Below are 15506 nucleotides of genomic sequence, written 5' to 3'. Positions count from 1 at the left end.
CTGCTGAGTGGTGGACCTCTGAAGCCCGCGCCAGAGCAGCCTTGTACATAGTCATCGACCGGCCGCCGGGCCAGCAGGAAGGGCTGCTTCTTTGGGACTATCTGCCCAACACCAGAGGCTGGGCTATCTTTCCCCTTCATTCTTGGCTTACCTGGCCACTTTTGTTGGTTGACTGATTCATTTTTCCATCAAAATTTTAACTACTCACATCTATATACCAGGCAGGCCCTGGGCTACAAAAATGAATGAGACTCCATGTCTGCCCTCAGAAAGCTCACTACCTAGTACAGGTTGCAGATATGCAAAAATAGTCATAATTATTATTATAATAATAACAGTAGCAGCCACCATTTTGGGGGTAGTTACTTGATGCCAGCATTTTATCAATACATGCATTGTCTGTTTAGTCCCACGACAGACACACACGTGCAGTTTGCTTGGTGACATGATAGAGAAATGCGGAAACTATAAAAATGGTGAGCTTTGAAGATTCAGGTCCCTGATCCATCACTTACTAGCAATGTGACCTTGGGCATAGGAGTTAACCTCCCGAGGCTTTGTTTCTTTGTCTCTAAAATAGAGATAATAGAGCCTTCCTCGCAGGGCTGTGGTGAAGAACAGACGAGTAGATACGTGTACAACCTTCACCACAATTCCTGGCACCAAACAAATGCAGGAATGGAGGAATATCCATTTCCCATGGGCTAATTGACATTTGTCCGGAAGGTCAGAGGAAGGTAGTTTAATACACCCCTGAAAGTCTCTTTGGATCCCAAATTTTATGTTTTGGAATTTATATTGCATTTTCATGGCATTCTAATTTCACTGCTTCCCCATCGAGGGTCTCATTTATGCCCCCCTCCTGTGGGCAATGGGCAGGGCCAGACCATGGGTGACCAGGAGAGCTTGGCTCCTCCTGGCCTTCCTAACTGGAGAGATGAGGCTGTCCTGGGGAGGGGTCAGAGTCCCTGTTGTGTGCTAAGGCGAGGCTCTCAGCCTGTGTGGTGAGCACAGCACTGGGTGACAGGCACCAGGAGAGGAAAACTAATGAAATCAGTAATCACGGGCCTTCCAGCCCTTTGGACTAGCTCCCTGGCCTTAGCGTCCTCAGCAATCATGATACCTCCAAAAAATGTGTCCCCCTAAAGAGAATGGCCAAAACAGGACAGCAGGAGCCTGAGAAGCAAAGTCTGGCATTGTTCCCCACTGTCCAGGAGTGTGTGAGAGAGCCTGCAACTCGGGGATAAGGGGATAGAGACATCCTTGTGACTGTAGGGGGACAGACGTGGCTCCTCAGGCCTGGGGTCTAGAGGAAATAATGTAATACTAATATTTTTACCTAATACGTGTACTGTTTCATTCAGTCCTCATGCAAACTCAGCAGGACAGGTTTTCTTATCACGTCCATTTCACAGAGACAGAACCCAAGTTCAGAGGGTTCAGTCAGCCTACTAGTAAGTGGGGAGCCAGAGTTTGAACCCATGTCTACTGGCTCCAGTGTCCATGCTGCGACCACCCTGCATACTGCCTCTTGGCACTCCTTGAGACTTGCCACCTCACTTTGGGCTGAGGGCTGCTCACCCAGTCACCCCTGGAGGCTGCAATTATGGGCTTTTCTCTAAATGAAGAACTGGCCTCTGGGGTGTACATCAGTCTTTGGTGAATTTAGTCATGGTGAGTCTAGTTCAGTTGTGTGTGTCCTGCTTAAAGTTCAGGTCTGGGCCAGAGAGGGACTGGACTCTGGTACATAGTTAGTTTTGCAGGATTGTGTCAACTTGGGTGCCCTTTGGAGGGCTGTTGACCAGCCTTTCCTGGCAGCACTATCTCTGGGCACCATCTTCCTGCACTTGAGTTGGGCACATGAACCCTTTTGCTGTTCCTGGAACCAGAACTTCAGTGTCTTCTCTCCCCTGCAGCTGGAGGGTAGAGGGTGTCTATCCCAGATGCCTCATCACTCTTTGGGGAACCTAAATGGGGCCTTTTTCCCATCCTGACTCCTTTCTTCCCTATCCAGGCAGCTACTGGGTCAGGGACAAGCGACTGCCCACCTGCTCACTCAGCCAGGCTCTCACCTATTTCCTGGACATCACCACCCCACCAACCCAGCTGCTGCTCCGAAAGCTGGCCCAGCTGGCCACGGACGAGGCTGAGAGGCAGAGGCTGGAGACCCTGTGCCAGGTGAAGGTCGGGGCTGGTGGGTGAGGCAGGAGCAGGGCCCCAGAGTCGGGGGCATCCTGAGCCTAGAGCTGGTCTTTTAACCTCCAAGGGGAATCCACCCCAGCTTCCCAAAGTGCGATTTGTCAAAGGCTGGGAGGAAGCCAGTCATCCTCTCCTGTCCCATCTCTAGGACATAGTTGTGTCAAGTGAACTGAATTGTTTTGAATGTCTGCAGGATGCAACCAAAGTGCACTTCCTCAGAAATGAGCTAGAAAAGGAGAGCCACTCTGTCTTTTAATTCCCCACACCTGGAACAAGCCTGGAATTTAGGAAGTGATGGAGGATGGATGGTGTGGATGAATGGATAATGGACATAGTAACAGATGGGTAGTTGAATTAATAAATGAATGAGAGAATGCATTAACTCACCTGCGACTTTCTAGACCCAAGTCTTTGCAAAAGGCACTGAATATCATTATTACCATCGCCATTATCGCTAATTATCTTGATTCCAGCCACCTCCACTGCCCTTATGCTGTGGCTGCACTGCACTAACCTGGCACACATTTTCTCACTTAATTCTCACAACATCCCCATGAGGTAGGTGATGCTATCCTCATTCCACAAAGGTTAAGTAATGAGGACGAGATCCCACAGATAGTAAGGGCATTCGGTCAACATTTGAACCCAGGTCTGTATGATTCTGAAGCCCTTCGCCAAATTAGATTAGAATAAAGATTTGACTCCTGCCCGCAAGTTGCTGACAGTAAAGTTCTAAGCACACAAGTTAGAGAAATGCTACTCATTGGCCTGAGCTCCTCCAGGACAGGAACTTTTTCCTCTCTAGCTCGGTGTTCTCAGCACCGTGGACAGCACCTGGTCCTTTGAAGTGTTTGCCGTGGGGGTGGATGAGTGAATACTGGATTGTGACAGCCTCTTCCCTCTGTGTGGGGCAAGCGCCCTGAGACACTCATATTGCCCTTGGCTTTCAGCCGTCTGATTACAACAAGTGGAAGTTCACCAATAGCCCCACCTTCCTGGAGGTGCTGGAGGAGTTCCCGTCCCTGCGGGTGTCCGCCAGCTTCCTGCTCTCCCAGCTGCCTGTCCTGAAGCCCCGGTACTACTCCATCAGCTCCTCCAGGGACTACGCACCCACGGAGATCCACCTCACCGTGGCCGTGCTCACGTACCGCACCCGAGGTAAGGCTGGGGCAGAGGCTGTGGAGCGGCCCAAGTCTGCTACTTACTGGGCAGCTGTTCAACATCTCTGAACTTTGGTCTCATCATCATTAAACACCCACCTTCCAGAGCTGTTAACAGCGATAGGAGGAGTATGGGAGAGACTACCATGAACCAGGCACTGAGCTAACGTCTTTGTGTATGTGTGATCGGTAACCATGTGAGACGGGAGCTGTGTGCATTTCACAGGTGAGGAAACTGAGGCACAAAGAGGTTAAGCCACAGGTTCAAAGTCACCCTGGTAGCAGGTAGAGAAGGGAGATGCAAGCCCAGGTAGTCTGACTGCTGAGTCCAAGTTCTTAACCACCATACTCCTCTCTACTGTCCAACCCCTGTTGGGACAATTTAATGAGATCAGATGTGGAAAGTACCCAGTACTTAGTGGGCGCCCAGCGATTCTTAGTCTTCCTGATAGTCCAGCCTGAATACAGGGGTGATTCTGCCTTGATGGTTCATTCATTCACTCATTCATTCAGCGAGGATTTATTTCATACCTCTTTATGCCTGGCACCACGGTGGGTGTGGAAATACAGCACACATAGACCCTGCCCTCATGGAGCTTCCCATCTAGAGGGAACAATGAAGAGAGACTCATAGAAACAGACAGCTGTCATTGTGTAGGTTCTAAGAAGGAAGGTGCAGGGTGCTGTGAGGGCAGAGGACGGGGGATGGGCTGACATACACTGGGAGGTCCCACACCTTGTCCAGCTGGATGAACCATGCCCCTGCCCTCTCTCCGTAACCGAGCATTGCCTGGGTTGGCAAAGCTGGGGCGCCGGCTCACACCTCAGAGCCCTTTGTGCTCTGAGAAGCACAGTCACACAGTTCCTGAAAACTGGGCAGAGACTCTCTTTGCTCTGCTAGAGAACATCTGCAGAGGCCAAGTCTCAACCCTCAAACCAGGAGAGGAGAGGCAGGCACATCCTTTGAGAGCAAGGTTCCATCCAGAGGAAAACCAGCGGGACTTCTCGAGTTGGTTGAAGTTCCCCTTAAATGCTGGGCCATTGGGAAGGGAACCTGGGGTTTCCACAAGCCCAGGAGGGGCCGCTGGGGGAGACAGAGATGGAAGAGCAGACCGGAAGGCTCAGCAGCTTGTCCATCACCCACCCAGGGTTCCTACCAGCAAGGGCTGTACTCCTGAAGACACTGCGAGGAAGTGACTGTGGTCACCCTGAGAGGCTACTTTGTGTTACTGTCATCGGAGCTGAGTGATGGGCTGGGTCCCTGGAGAAACTCTTGGAAGGAGCATCAGAGTAGGAGTTAGGGAAGCTGAACTGTGACCTGATTCTACTCGGGTCTACCCGAGTGACCTTGTACAAGTCACCTTCCCTCTCTGAGACTCAGTTTCTGCAGTGGCACAAGGACAGCCTTGCACACTCTCTGAGTCCCTTTCAGCTTTTGCCAGCTCTGGGCGAATAGAGGGTGGAACTCAGAACCAGGGGAAAAACCTTCCTCTTATTAAAGCCTGCAGAGTGCCTGAGCGGGCAGTTCAGGGAGGTGCGTCAGTGTGGGAGGAGCCACTGAGACGGTTCACGCAGGGATGGGAGGGACGATGCTGGTCAGGTGTGTGCTGTCCTTACAGACGGCCAGGGTCCCCTGCACCACGGCGTCTGCAGCACATGGCTCAGCAATCTGAAGCCCCAAGACCCAGTGCCCTGCTTTGTGCGAAGGTAAAGCACCCCCTCCACTGTGTCCATCACGGGACCACTGGCCCCGGGGAGTACTGGGTTGAAAGGGAGGAATCTGGGGCTTAGATGCCACTCCGGGCCCCTTGGCCCGTAAAGAAGGTACTAGGGTCACACTGGGCCTCTCCATTCTAACCCCCAGTGGTAGAGCATGGCCAAGTCTCTAGCAGGGACAGAGGTGGCAGCGATGTTGGGGCCCAGAGTACAATGAGGCTCAGCCTTTCTCAGAGGGACCACAGGGCAAGGTGATGGTGCACCTGGACAGGGGACATGAAACAGCCCGCAGGACTTGGGAAATCAACTTTTAGCTCGTTGTCTTTTCCACCCCGCAACACTACCGCCCCCGGCCACACCCCCAGCTCCCCAGCCCCTGTCCTGCGTGTGCATCCGACCCAGGGTGTCTGAGGACGGGGCCTCTTTCCTTCTGTCCCCTTCAGTGCCAGCGGCTTCCAGCTCCCCAAGGACCCCTCCCACCCTTGCATCCTCATCGGGCCTGGCACGGGCATCGCCCCCTTCCGCAGTTTCTGGCAGCAGCGGCTTCATGATGCCGAGCACAAAGGTACAGCTGGAGGGTTATTGGGGGTGCAGAGGGGGTACCAGGTGGTGCCCAGCACCTGCCTGGGAGTAGAACTGAAGCTGTAGCCACCCCGCAGATGTTTCCTGGCCCCTCTCCCAAGTTTGCCTCAGCCTGTGTGGACAAAGGATGTGAATGCCCTGGGCCTCAGTTTCCTCATCTGTAAAGTGGGGACAGTGCTAGATAGAACGTGGGGATGAAATGGGATTCTAGTTGGGTGCGCAGCTCGGCAGGCCTTGAAGCATGGCCCGCCCGCCCTCTGGTGGCCACGCTTGTAACTGCAGCCTACTGGGTCTTGCAGGTCTCCAGAGTGGCCGCATGACCCTGGTGTTTGGGTGCCGCCGCCCAGATGAGGACCACCTCTACCGGGAAGAGATGTTGGAGATGACCCGGAAGGGGGTGCTGCATGAGGTGCACACAGCCTATTCTCGCCTGCCTGACCAGCCCAAGGTAAATGCTGCAGCTGCCCGCGCAGTGGGTGGAGCATTAAAAGCACAGACTATGGTGGGTGCCTGGCTCCCCACAAGCCCCTCACTTCTCTGAGCCTTCACCTCCTCAGCTCTAAAATGGAGGCGATTATACAGTCACCAGAGTGGCACTGTGAAGCGATTATGTTCACTCTTCCAGGAGAAGAGACGGGCCCTGAGACGTTCAGGGCTAAGTCAGAGTCACATGTGAGCCAATCCCCAGAGCCCAGCCTGCTGAAGGTCCTCGGCCGGCATGTACAGCTGTCGAGGGGGGAGGTGGTCCAGGTCGGCTTCGCGCTCCAGCACAGCATGGCTGGGGGGCAGCCGCTGCTCCCAGCACGGCCCGCGGACCAGCTCTGCTGTGCCGGGGAGTACTTTGCCCCATGAGCCTTGGGGGTCGGAAAAGACTGTTGGCTCAGCCTTTGTGAACTGATCCCATTGGGCTCCTCCCAGACCTGGCACTCCGTGCCCAGTGCCAGGGTCACTGGGCATCTTGTGTAGAGAAAGAGGAGAGAGTCCCCCGTTGACTCCAGGACTTCTGTGTAACTGGGGAGCCCTGCTCTGAATTACACGGGGGATCTCGAGGACAGAGATTCCCTTTGGTGGGGTGTAGGCAGGTGGGCCTCAGAGCTCTGGGCAGGGTAAGTGGCTTGATGGATGCCTCTTTGAAACACGGTGAATTCAGAGCAGATCAGGGAGCCCCACTAGAGAGTCAGCTCCTCAAGGGCATGGCTGTGGCCAGTGTTCACCTCTCCAGCCCCAGCCCGGGCCTGGGCCGGGCAGGGCACCCGTGCACCTCCTCATCTCGAGCCTGGTTCCCGTGCAAGGCCCTGGCCAGGAGGGTGCTCGCCCCACCGCCCCTCCCACCTCCTCTTCATCTCCCCGGGGCCGGCAGGCCTGACCACAGCCGTCGCCCCCAGCACTGGGGGCCTGGACCCACCGTCTCCTCTGGCTTCAGGTCTACGTTCAAGACATCCTGCGGCAACAGCTGGCGGACGAGGTGCTGCACGTGCTCCACGAGGACCAGGGCCACCTCTACGTCTGCGGGGACGTGCGCGCGGCCCGGGATGTGGCCCGCACCCTGAAGCAACTGGTGGCCACCGCGCTGAGCCTAACTGAGGAGCAGGTGGAGGACTATTTCTTCCAGCTTAAGGTAGGGCACTTGGCGTGTGGGCTCAGGATGCAGGCCAAGGACATGGGCCAGGGAGCCAGGGCCAGGGGGCTCAGGCTCACAACAGTCTGGGCTCAAAGGAATCCTAGTGGTGGCGGGAGGTCAGAGCTGGTCGGGCTGTTAGAAGGCCTAACTGTACATCCTGGTCTGGTTGCTCACTTAAACAAAGGCAAACATGTTGATTTTTCTACAAGACTCTCAGAGCCCCTGACAGGCTGCTGTGCGTCGTGGTGCTTCAAGACTGGGAGAAAGTACACGGCATTTCCCAACCATATTTATCTCAGAGCCCACGTTTCCTGGAGCACCTCGTGAGACAAGCACTGGGCAGGCTTTAGCGTCCATCATAAAGTTTGGAGAGATGCTTTGGTGGTCCACGCCAGAGCAGGTGTTCATGAGAGTTACATAGTCTAAGTGAGATTCGAGTATAATCTAAGCATGACAGTTGGGAAGGCAAATGGCTCATGAGTGTAGGTGTGATGGGGAAGCAGGGGGACCCTTGACGCTTGTCGCAGCTTGGACCTGATGAGTGAGAGGTGGCTGCACCAACAGAGCTGACACCTTGGTCTCTGTTTTCCCTTAAAGAGCCAGAAGCGCTATCATGAAGATATCTTTGGTGCTGTATTTCCCTATGAGGTGAAAAAGGATGGGGCAGCGGGGCTGCCCAGCAATACCAGAGCTCCAAGCTCCCACAGGAGAAGTTAAAGCTGCCACCGTAGAATTTAAGGATGGCGCCAACTCTCGATTTTCTGAGGTCACCGGACTGGGGATATTGGAGGGAGATTATATCCCCAAGCCTCACATCTTATTTCCCCATATCCTTCCCTCTCAAACGCTTTACTTGACCTGCTACCCAGTAGCAGCCTGGACTGAGTGAGCCCCTTGCCGGGGTGATGGAGAGATGAGCCTCCCCGGCCCCTTGGAGACTAACTCTGCAGTGCCAGGCCTGGCCAGGGGGTGAGAAGGATGGACCTTCCTTGATTGTACTACTTGGGTGACCACCAGGGGGCGCTGTCACGTCACTCTGTATTTAGTGGCCCGTGTACAGTTATTTATGCCTCTGTACGTAAAAAAAACAAACCCCAGTCTGCCTCTTGAGCCTTCCTTGTATGACTCCTTGATGGAGATATTTATACGAAATGCATTTTATTTTAACCACATTGTATGTGCGTGTGGGTGTTTTGGAGGGAAAGCAGCCTTAAGCTGTATAGAGTTGGGGACTGAGGGGTGCCACAGCCTGGACAAAACTCCCCCACAAAGGGACATATCAGCCTGGCCCCATTGCTCCTCTGAAATGCCCACCGGGTATGGGGACAGCACACGGAGTTCTGTGCACATCTGAAGACCCGTGATGGGAGTAAGGAAGCACAGGCCGGCCTGCGGCCATGAGCTGCATCTCAGAAGGCGTCTCACATGGGGTGTGGCAGGGGTGCGAGGCTGCCAGGTCTTTAGCAAAGGCCTAGACCACAGCCCGGTCTTAGGCAGTCACCGCCTTTTGCTCTGGGGCTGCCTGTTTCGTGAAAGTTTGGCCAGTAATGATTTGGGCCCTGGGTGACAGCACAGGCGAGGCTGGGCTGCGTGTCAAGGACTTGGCAGTGAGGGAAGGACACACGTCTTTCACGGGGAAGGCTTCTCAAGGGACTGAGCCAGGTGAGAGCAAGGAAAGAACTCAGCCAGGGGCTAAGCGAGGGTTTGGCAACATCTGGCTCCCGGCTTGGGCTGGGCCTCTGTCTCACTGGCTCCCCGGCCCACCTCTCCCCTCCACCACTCCTGCTCGGGTCGGGCAGTGGGGGAGAAAGGGGCATGCGACCTCAGCGTCCCAGCGACGCATCTGCATGACGGTCCCCTAGACCAGTGCCTCTCCCACTGCAGCGTGCAGCAGACCACCTGGGATCTTGTCACGTCGCAGGCGCTGAGGAGGTCAGAGGCAGGGCCCGGGATTCACGCCCCCAGGTGCTGTTGGTACTGCTGGTCTGAGGATGCTCTGAGCCCCACCCTGGTTCCCCAGGACAGGATTCTTGGAGCTAGCAGGATGCGTTGGCATCATGGGGACACAGAGCCGGTCCCCATGCCCTGGCTCAGTGACTGGCAGAACCCCGCACGCTGAATCTCTTTCTCCCACGCACACCCTGACCCCCGACACCAGGGGACCCACAGCAGAAGCACACAAACAGGCCTCTCTTCCGAGTCGGCTTCTTAGGAGCCCAGCCCAGCCCTTGGCCCATCTCAGAAGCATGGGGCCATTTCCTGGGTTCACCTCCGTCACCAGGCTTCCTGCGTCAGCAATGCCTGTCCAAGAGGCCTGAGCTTTCTCCCACACCCTTGTGGGGTTTGTGGAGGACCCGCTGGGAGCAGGCCCAGAGGTCAGGAACCACCCGCTGATCAAAGTGAGCCCATGCTCTCTCCCCACTCTTCCCTCAGCCTGGACCTCCCCGATTCCGGAGGCTCCAGAAGGTCTCCAAACTCAGTTACCAAACCATGACCATCCCAGGCACACGTGCCGACAAGCATTGTTCTTTCTTTCTTTATTCGAAGGACACTGGGAAAGGGGAGAGCCCCCTGCCGAGAAGGCTCCTGTCCGTTGGTGGGGACCAGTGGGGTGTCATCAGGGCAGCTTTCCGGGAGGAGAGGTTAAAGATTGGAGGAAGGGGAGGGGCTGAGGATACCGCCTCCTGCGTGGAGCGACAGCTGGCGGCGTGGGACGAGGTGGACTTGGCCAGAAGCAGAGCCGGCCAAGGACGTGGTCTCTCCAGCAAAGCTCGGGATCCGGGGCAGGTGGGGGTGATGAGCAGAGCCAGACAGCAGCCCAGGGCAGGGCTGGCCTATGTTTGCACGTGGGTCAGCTGGATGTCGCCCCCCACCTCCAGGCTGTTGATGGCGGGCAGGTTCTTCAGGCGGTGGTAGTATTCACACAGGTGCTGGCCATCCACAGCCAACTTGAGGCAGGAGCCTTCACACATGATCCACACCTGGAAGAGAGGCCCCGGCATTTGTACCCCGCCTGGACTGTCCTCAAAGCCAAAGGCAGCCTCACGTCTCCCTCCCTCCTTCCCACCTTCCCCAAATGTTAGTTAAGCAAGACCCACACCTGCATTCGAGCCACACCGAAGGATTCACTCTTCCGCGAACACGCCTCATGCGCTCCTTCCCTGTGCGTTTACATATTCTGTTCCTCCCCCCAGAACGCCCGTCCCCCTGGGCTCCCCGCTCTGCACACCTTGTCTGCGTGGATCACTGCTACTCCCCCTTCAGGGCTCACCCTCCTGCAGCCAGCCTTCCCGGCCTTTCCCCACCTCCTGGGCCCCTCCTAGCCGAGCCAGGCGCCCCCCTCAGGCTGTGTCCCGCACCCCAACCTTACCCTCTGGCTGGACCCTGAGCCTCTAGGGACACAAACGCTGGCCTGTGTCATCCATGCCCCTAGGACCCGGCACACAGGAGTGCTGGGCGCCTGCACTCCTGCTGCGGCAGCCTCCTAACTTGTCTCTTCCACCCCGACATTCTCCCAGAGGTGGTGGCAGCACAGCTGTTAAAATACCGTCGTCCCCATCACATAGCTGACAGCAGCAGCAGAGTCACTGCGCACCGGGCACTGTCCTAAGTGTGTCACATTCCTTCTTCCATCTCTGTGAGATCAATGTTACTAGCAGTCCCATATTTTAGATAAGGGAACGGAGGCACAGAGCTGTTAAGACACTTGCTCAAGGTCACACAGCTATCAAAGCATATTGCTCTCTGGCTTGAAACACACCAACACCCTGGGCTAAAATCCACAATCCATGACCCACAAGGCCCTACATCGGTCATTTTCAACCCTGGGTGAGGAGTATTAGGGCATATTTAAGAATACGGGTGTCCAGGCTCACCCTCTCGTGGGCCTGGGGTGGGGCCAGGCATTGCCTTTTCTTTTTCAAGCACTTAGGTGATTTGAGTACGTAGTCAGGGCCGAGAACCCAGCTCTGTGTCGTCCGGGCCGCCAGCAGTGCCACCCGCCCCCTCCCCATCCTCGCTCTCCCAGAGGCCCCCGGGCCTCCTGCTTCCTAGACAGGCCACGACCATGGCCCTCTGCCTCGGCAATAATATCAGCTCCCCCTGCTGCCCCTTAGATTTTTTGCAAGGTGGGCTCCTCCTACCACTGAGGTCCCGCCTGCGCTGGGGCCTCCTCCAAGGTCTGCCCCCACCTAAGGAAGCATGGCCCCTGCCCAGGGCTCACTTATTTCTTATTCTACTTTGCCCTCCGTGTAGTACCCGTTGCTATTCTGCAGCGATCTGTCTGTACATTTGTCTCCTTGTTCCTCCCCGACCTTGATTGTAAACTCCATGGGGGCAGGACCTGGACTGTTTCCTCATTGCCCCCCAGTGCCTGGAGTACTTGCTGCTCAAAGTGGGCCTGGATGAAATAGCTGATAAATGACTGTTGAATGAATGAATGAGTGAGTGAGTGAGTGAATGAATGACACCTCATTCTTGAGTTCAGTTTGGCACTGATTGGCTGTGTGACCTTAGCAAGTAGCCTGCACGTGTGAGTTAGTCTCCTCATCTGTAACAGCAGGTAGTACCTGCCACCTGCCTTATGTGGGACAGTGACAGTAATTCGATAGTAGCAGTAATTTGGGGAACACTTTCCCTTCTTCTGGGCCCCGTCCTCACCCCAGAGGCGTCAGCTCCTGTCTCGATCAAGGTGCCCCCAGATGACCTCCACCCGCTGCCTCACTGCCCCTCGAGAGCCCCTCCCAGCTCGGGGCTGCAGCATCTCACCGAGAAGCTCTGGCCTCGGAAGAAGGGCATCTGTCGGGGCAGGCTTCGCTCCTCAGACCCCCAGCAGCTGTTGATTTGCGTGTTGCGGACCACGGCGTTCTCGTCGAAGCGGGGGTTCAGGTGGAAGGCGATGTCTCTCCCGGAACACAGGTTGATGTAGAACCTGGGGATGGGCCGCTCCCATGGACTCTCTGCCCCGAGCCGGGGGAATGGCCAGAATGACCTTGGGGTGTCTCTTCTCTCCAGAAACCCTGGCTTACCTCTGAGCACTGGGCAGGACGGTACCCGACACCATGATGCTCTTGGAGGGGTACAGCCCACCGGGGATAGAGGTGAAGAAAGGTATCGGCTGTGGGGAGGAGGGGACAGGTCAGACAGCAACAGCCAGAGCAGCCGCCGCTGCAAGAGAAACTTCCTGTCAACTTCAGTGCGTTTGGACTGTCAGTCGACAATTTAACTGTGCCTGTATCTTCAAGAAAGAACTCCATGGTATCTTTACTTGGCTCAGTAAATGGCAAAGGAAAACTTTCCAGCATTCCTCAAATTAACGGGCATTTACTATCATGAAAAGAGCTTTGGTTGGACGCAAAGGATGCTTGGGCTGAGAAGGGAAGACCGTGTAATATGCTCGTGGTGAAGGGACGATTTTCAAGGTGAAAGCCCCTTTCCTAAGTCTTCTAAGTTACCTGGAAGTTTCCAGAAGGGACTGCTTTTCATTTTGCAAGCTGCCCTCCCCTCTCCCCCTACCCCAACCCTGCACAACACAAACCAGACCTCCACCCCTCCCAGAGAAACCACTTACATAGGTTGGGCTGGGATATGCCATGGGTGGGATCATGGGATTCTGTTGAAAAGAGATCGGGAAATTCAGTACGGGAGTGCACGCACACGCGCATGCACACACACACACACACACACATGCCCTTGCACGTTCTAGAGGGGATGCTCCAATGGGAGACTGAGGTCGTGAGGCTTCAGGCGTTGGATTCTCCCAGTCACCTTCCTTCCCATGTCAGCCTTGGCAGGACTCCTGCCGTGTTCCTGAATCCCATCATGGTCACCTGCCCCTCAGCCCCTCCAAGGGCAGCCGCACTGACTCCAGGCCCCCCGTGTGCTTTGCACTGGCACAGGAGGAGGAGACGCAGCCTAAGCCTGTGACCAGCAGTGACATCCTGGGGGCTTGTCCTCAGGATGGAGGGTCTCGTATCCAGATACTGGGACCACTGCACTCCCTTCTCAGGGACAGAAGGACGAGTTTTCCGGTTGGTCCCTAGGGGACCTATTTCTTGGGTCGTTGGGTAAATCCAGCCAGATCCAGAATCTCTACAGTCCCAAGGAGAGTTTTACGTGCGTTTCTCCTAAGCAGAGAGCCCAGCCCCAAATGTCCCCATCTTCCTTGCTAAACTGCTTTCTTCCTGACTCTGGGCCTAGAGAATTCACTCCTTGGGAAAGGGGCACGTGGTGGGGCTGTGAGCTGACCAGAGCGTTCAGACTTACAGGGAACATCTGTCCAGGGGTGCTCCGCACGGTGTGGATGACGGTCTGAGTCTGGAAGAAAGAAGCCCCGTTATAACCGGCTCTCACCGGTGTGAAGACTGCCACCTGCCACCAGAGGGCACCACTTAACACACTCCTCTTAGGTGAGGTCATCTTGAGCTTGTAACCAGCCCCATCATCCTGACCAGACGCCCCAAAACTGGCAGGTAGAGGTGTTTCTTCTCTGGAGAAGAAACATGGCTGCATTTGTGGCCTGCATCTTTCTTCTCAGGGGAATCTCTCCAGCACAGCCTCGCTTTGCAGAAGGAAGAGGTGAACGTGGGGCCTTGGTGTCCTGTGGCTGCCCACAGAGTGGCAGGGCCTTGAGCAAACCAGCGGCCACTGGGGCTCCTTCCCGATTCATCAGGGCCAGCCACCCCTCCCCGCACCCCGAGCTCCCTCCCACCATCACCCCAGCCGGGCAGATGGCCCAAGCATCTGGCCTTGGCGGCCCTTCCTTCCAATGGGAGAGGCTCCATGCTTGACTCCGCCTCCTCCTTTTAACCCACAGGAAAAGCCGAAGTGAAGAGATTCCGAAGAGAGAGCAAGACACTTACAATGGGAGCCGAGCTGGCCGGTGAGATCCTTGGAGGCTGAAGGGGATGAGAAACCACAACGGTGGTTAACACTGGTGCCACACGAGAGTAACACGGCAGCAGAAGCCGTGGTAAGAAATGCCTCCCCACACGCGGCCTCTCTCCTGAGCCTTCTGAGCGCCCAGATTCTCACCCAGCATTCCGGGTATACTGTGGTTATGTAGGGGGCTTGGGGAGGGGGAACATTCCCACTGGCTCCTTCAGAGGGAGAGGAGGGTGTGTCTGGTGCAGACCATTCAGCTTCCCTCAGCTCCCGGAGGCCAAGCCGTTACTCCCGGCGCCACATTTCACCCATAAGGTAAAAACTTACATTGGCTGAAGGCCTGCTGTGTGCCAGGCTCTGGCTTCAAGACTTTACAATGAAGGAGGCATCCTTGCCTCCTATTTCGCCAGTGAGGCAACTAGTCTCAGAAAGGTTAGGCAACTTGCCCGAGCTCACCCAGGTAACAAGAGAGAAAATCCAGATGGTACCCAGTTCTGCTGATTGTATCCACCACACCCTGTCCTCCCCAGGCCAGGGCCAAAGTCGGGCTGCCCTGCAAAGGCTGCCTGCGGCCCCACCAGTCCTGCGTCCGCGTGGCAGCAGGCAGGTGCCCCAGCTGCGCCGTGCTGGGCCCGGGGAGGCTGGGTAGAGAGACGGCCTTCCTCCCAGTCCCCACTGCTCAAGTGGCCAAAGAAAGGGCCAGGCCTGCTCCCCCTCCTGTCTGGGCCCCAGCCTTCACCCGGCAGACTGTTCCGCTCGCAAACCTATTCCACATTCACTAACCGAGTCCCTACTGCGTGCCAGGCACCCCAACCCACAAAGGGCCTGGGGGGGGGAGGGAAGGCGGGGGGAGAGTGGTGAGGAGATACACACAGACACAATGATAGCAGCACGTGGCGACTGGTGCAGCACAGAGATATCCAAAGTCTGTGGTGACTCAGGAGGGCATCCAGCGATCTGCTCCGGGGACGGTGCTCCAGAGGAGTGACACTTAAGCAGAGCTATGAAGGGCCATTAGGGAGTGGCTGGACGCGGGTGGCAAAGGGTGCTTTCAGCACTGGGACAGCATGTGCAGAAAGCACGGTTGCCTGAGAGAGCCCCAAGTGAGCAGTGGAGGCTGCGTGAGCTTCCTGGGTGAGGGATGAGGCGGGGAGGGAGGCTGGGGCGAGACTGGGGAGGATTCTGCAGGTCCTGCTATCTGGACTTTATCTAGAGGGACTTGGGGCCTAGAGCCAAGGACAGCTCCCAGGTCCCCAGCTCTGGGCCCGGGGCTGTGGATGGAGGCAGGGAACCTTTGGGCATGACAGGGCCTGGAGACCCTGGTTGGTGTGCTGGCTGGAGCAGCG

At 56.2% G+C, this 15506-nt stretch overlaps 2 protein-coding genes across 5 annotated transcripts in view; one reads left to right on the top strand and one right to left on the bottom strand.

Moving 5' to 3' along the window:
* The window catches only part of NOS2 (nitric oxide synthase 2), a 39200-nt gene extending 30750 nt beyond the window's left edge, over window positions 1-8450 (top strand). The window contains exons 20-26 of one of the 3 annotated variants that reach the window (XM_007452400.1): window positions 2015-2178; window positions 3150-3357; window positions 4979-5066; window positions 5519-5640; window positions 5957-6105; window positions 7081-7275; window positions 7876-8450. In XM_007452400.1, the coding sequence (XP_007452462.1) occupies window positions 2015-2178; window positions 3150-3357; window positions 4979-5066; window positions 5519-5640; window positions 5957-6105; window positions 7081-7275; window positions 7876-7995 (1046 nt within the window). In that variant the 3' untranslated portion in view covers window positions 7996-8450. The remainder of the gene's footprint in view (window positions 1-2014; window positions 2179-3149; window positions 3358-4978; window positions 5067-5518; window positions 5641-5956; window positions 6106-7080; window positions 7276-7875) is intronic. The other 2 variants (XM_007452399.1, XM_007452398.1) reach the window with 2 other exon arrangements.
* Window positions 8451-10071: 1621 nt separating this feature from the next.
* Window positions 10072-15506, bottom strand: part of LGALS9 (galectin 9) — a 17250-nt gene continuing 11815 nt past the window's right edge. Inside the window, exons 6-11 of one of the 2 annotated variants that reach the window (XM_007452396.1) lie at window positions 14139-14174; window positions 13543-13593; window positions 12848-12889; window positions 12306-12394; window positions 12046-12208; window positions 10072-10259 (exon numbers count right to left, since the gene is read on the bottom strand). In XM_007452396.1, coding sequence (XP_007452458.1) covers window positions 10113-10259; window positions 12046-12208; window positions 12306-12394; window positions 12848-12889; window positions 13543-13593; window positions 14139-14174 — 528 coding nt within the window. In that variant the 3' untranslated portion in view covers window positions 10072-10112. The remainder of the gene's footprint in view (window positions 10260-12045; window positions 12209-12305; window positions 12395-12847; window positions 12890-13542; window positions 13594-14138; window positions 14175-15506) is intronic. The other variant, XM_007452397.1, reaches the window with a different exon arrangement.

The sequence above is a fragment of the Lipotes vexillifer genome, unplaced genomic scaffold (assembly GCF_000442215.2).
Source record: "Lipotes vexillifer unplaced genomic scaffold, Lipotes_vexillifer_v1.1 scaffold216, whole genome shotgun sequence".
Classification (NCBI taxonomy): domain Eukaryota; kingdom Metazoa; phylum Chordata; class Mammalia; order Artiodactyla; family Lipotidae; genus Lipotes; species Lipotes vexillifer.
This window is presented reverse-complemented; position numbering and strand designations above follow the sequence as displayed.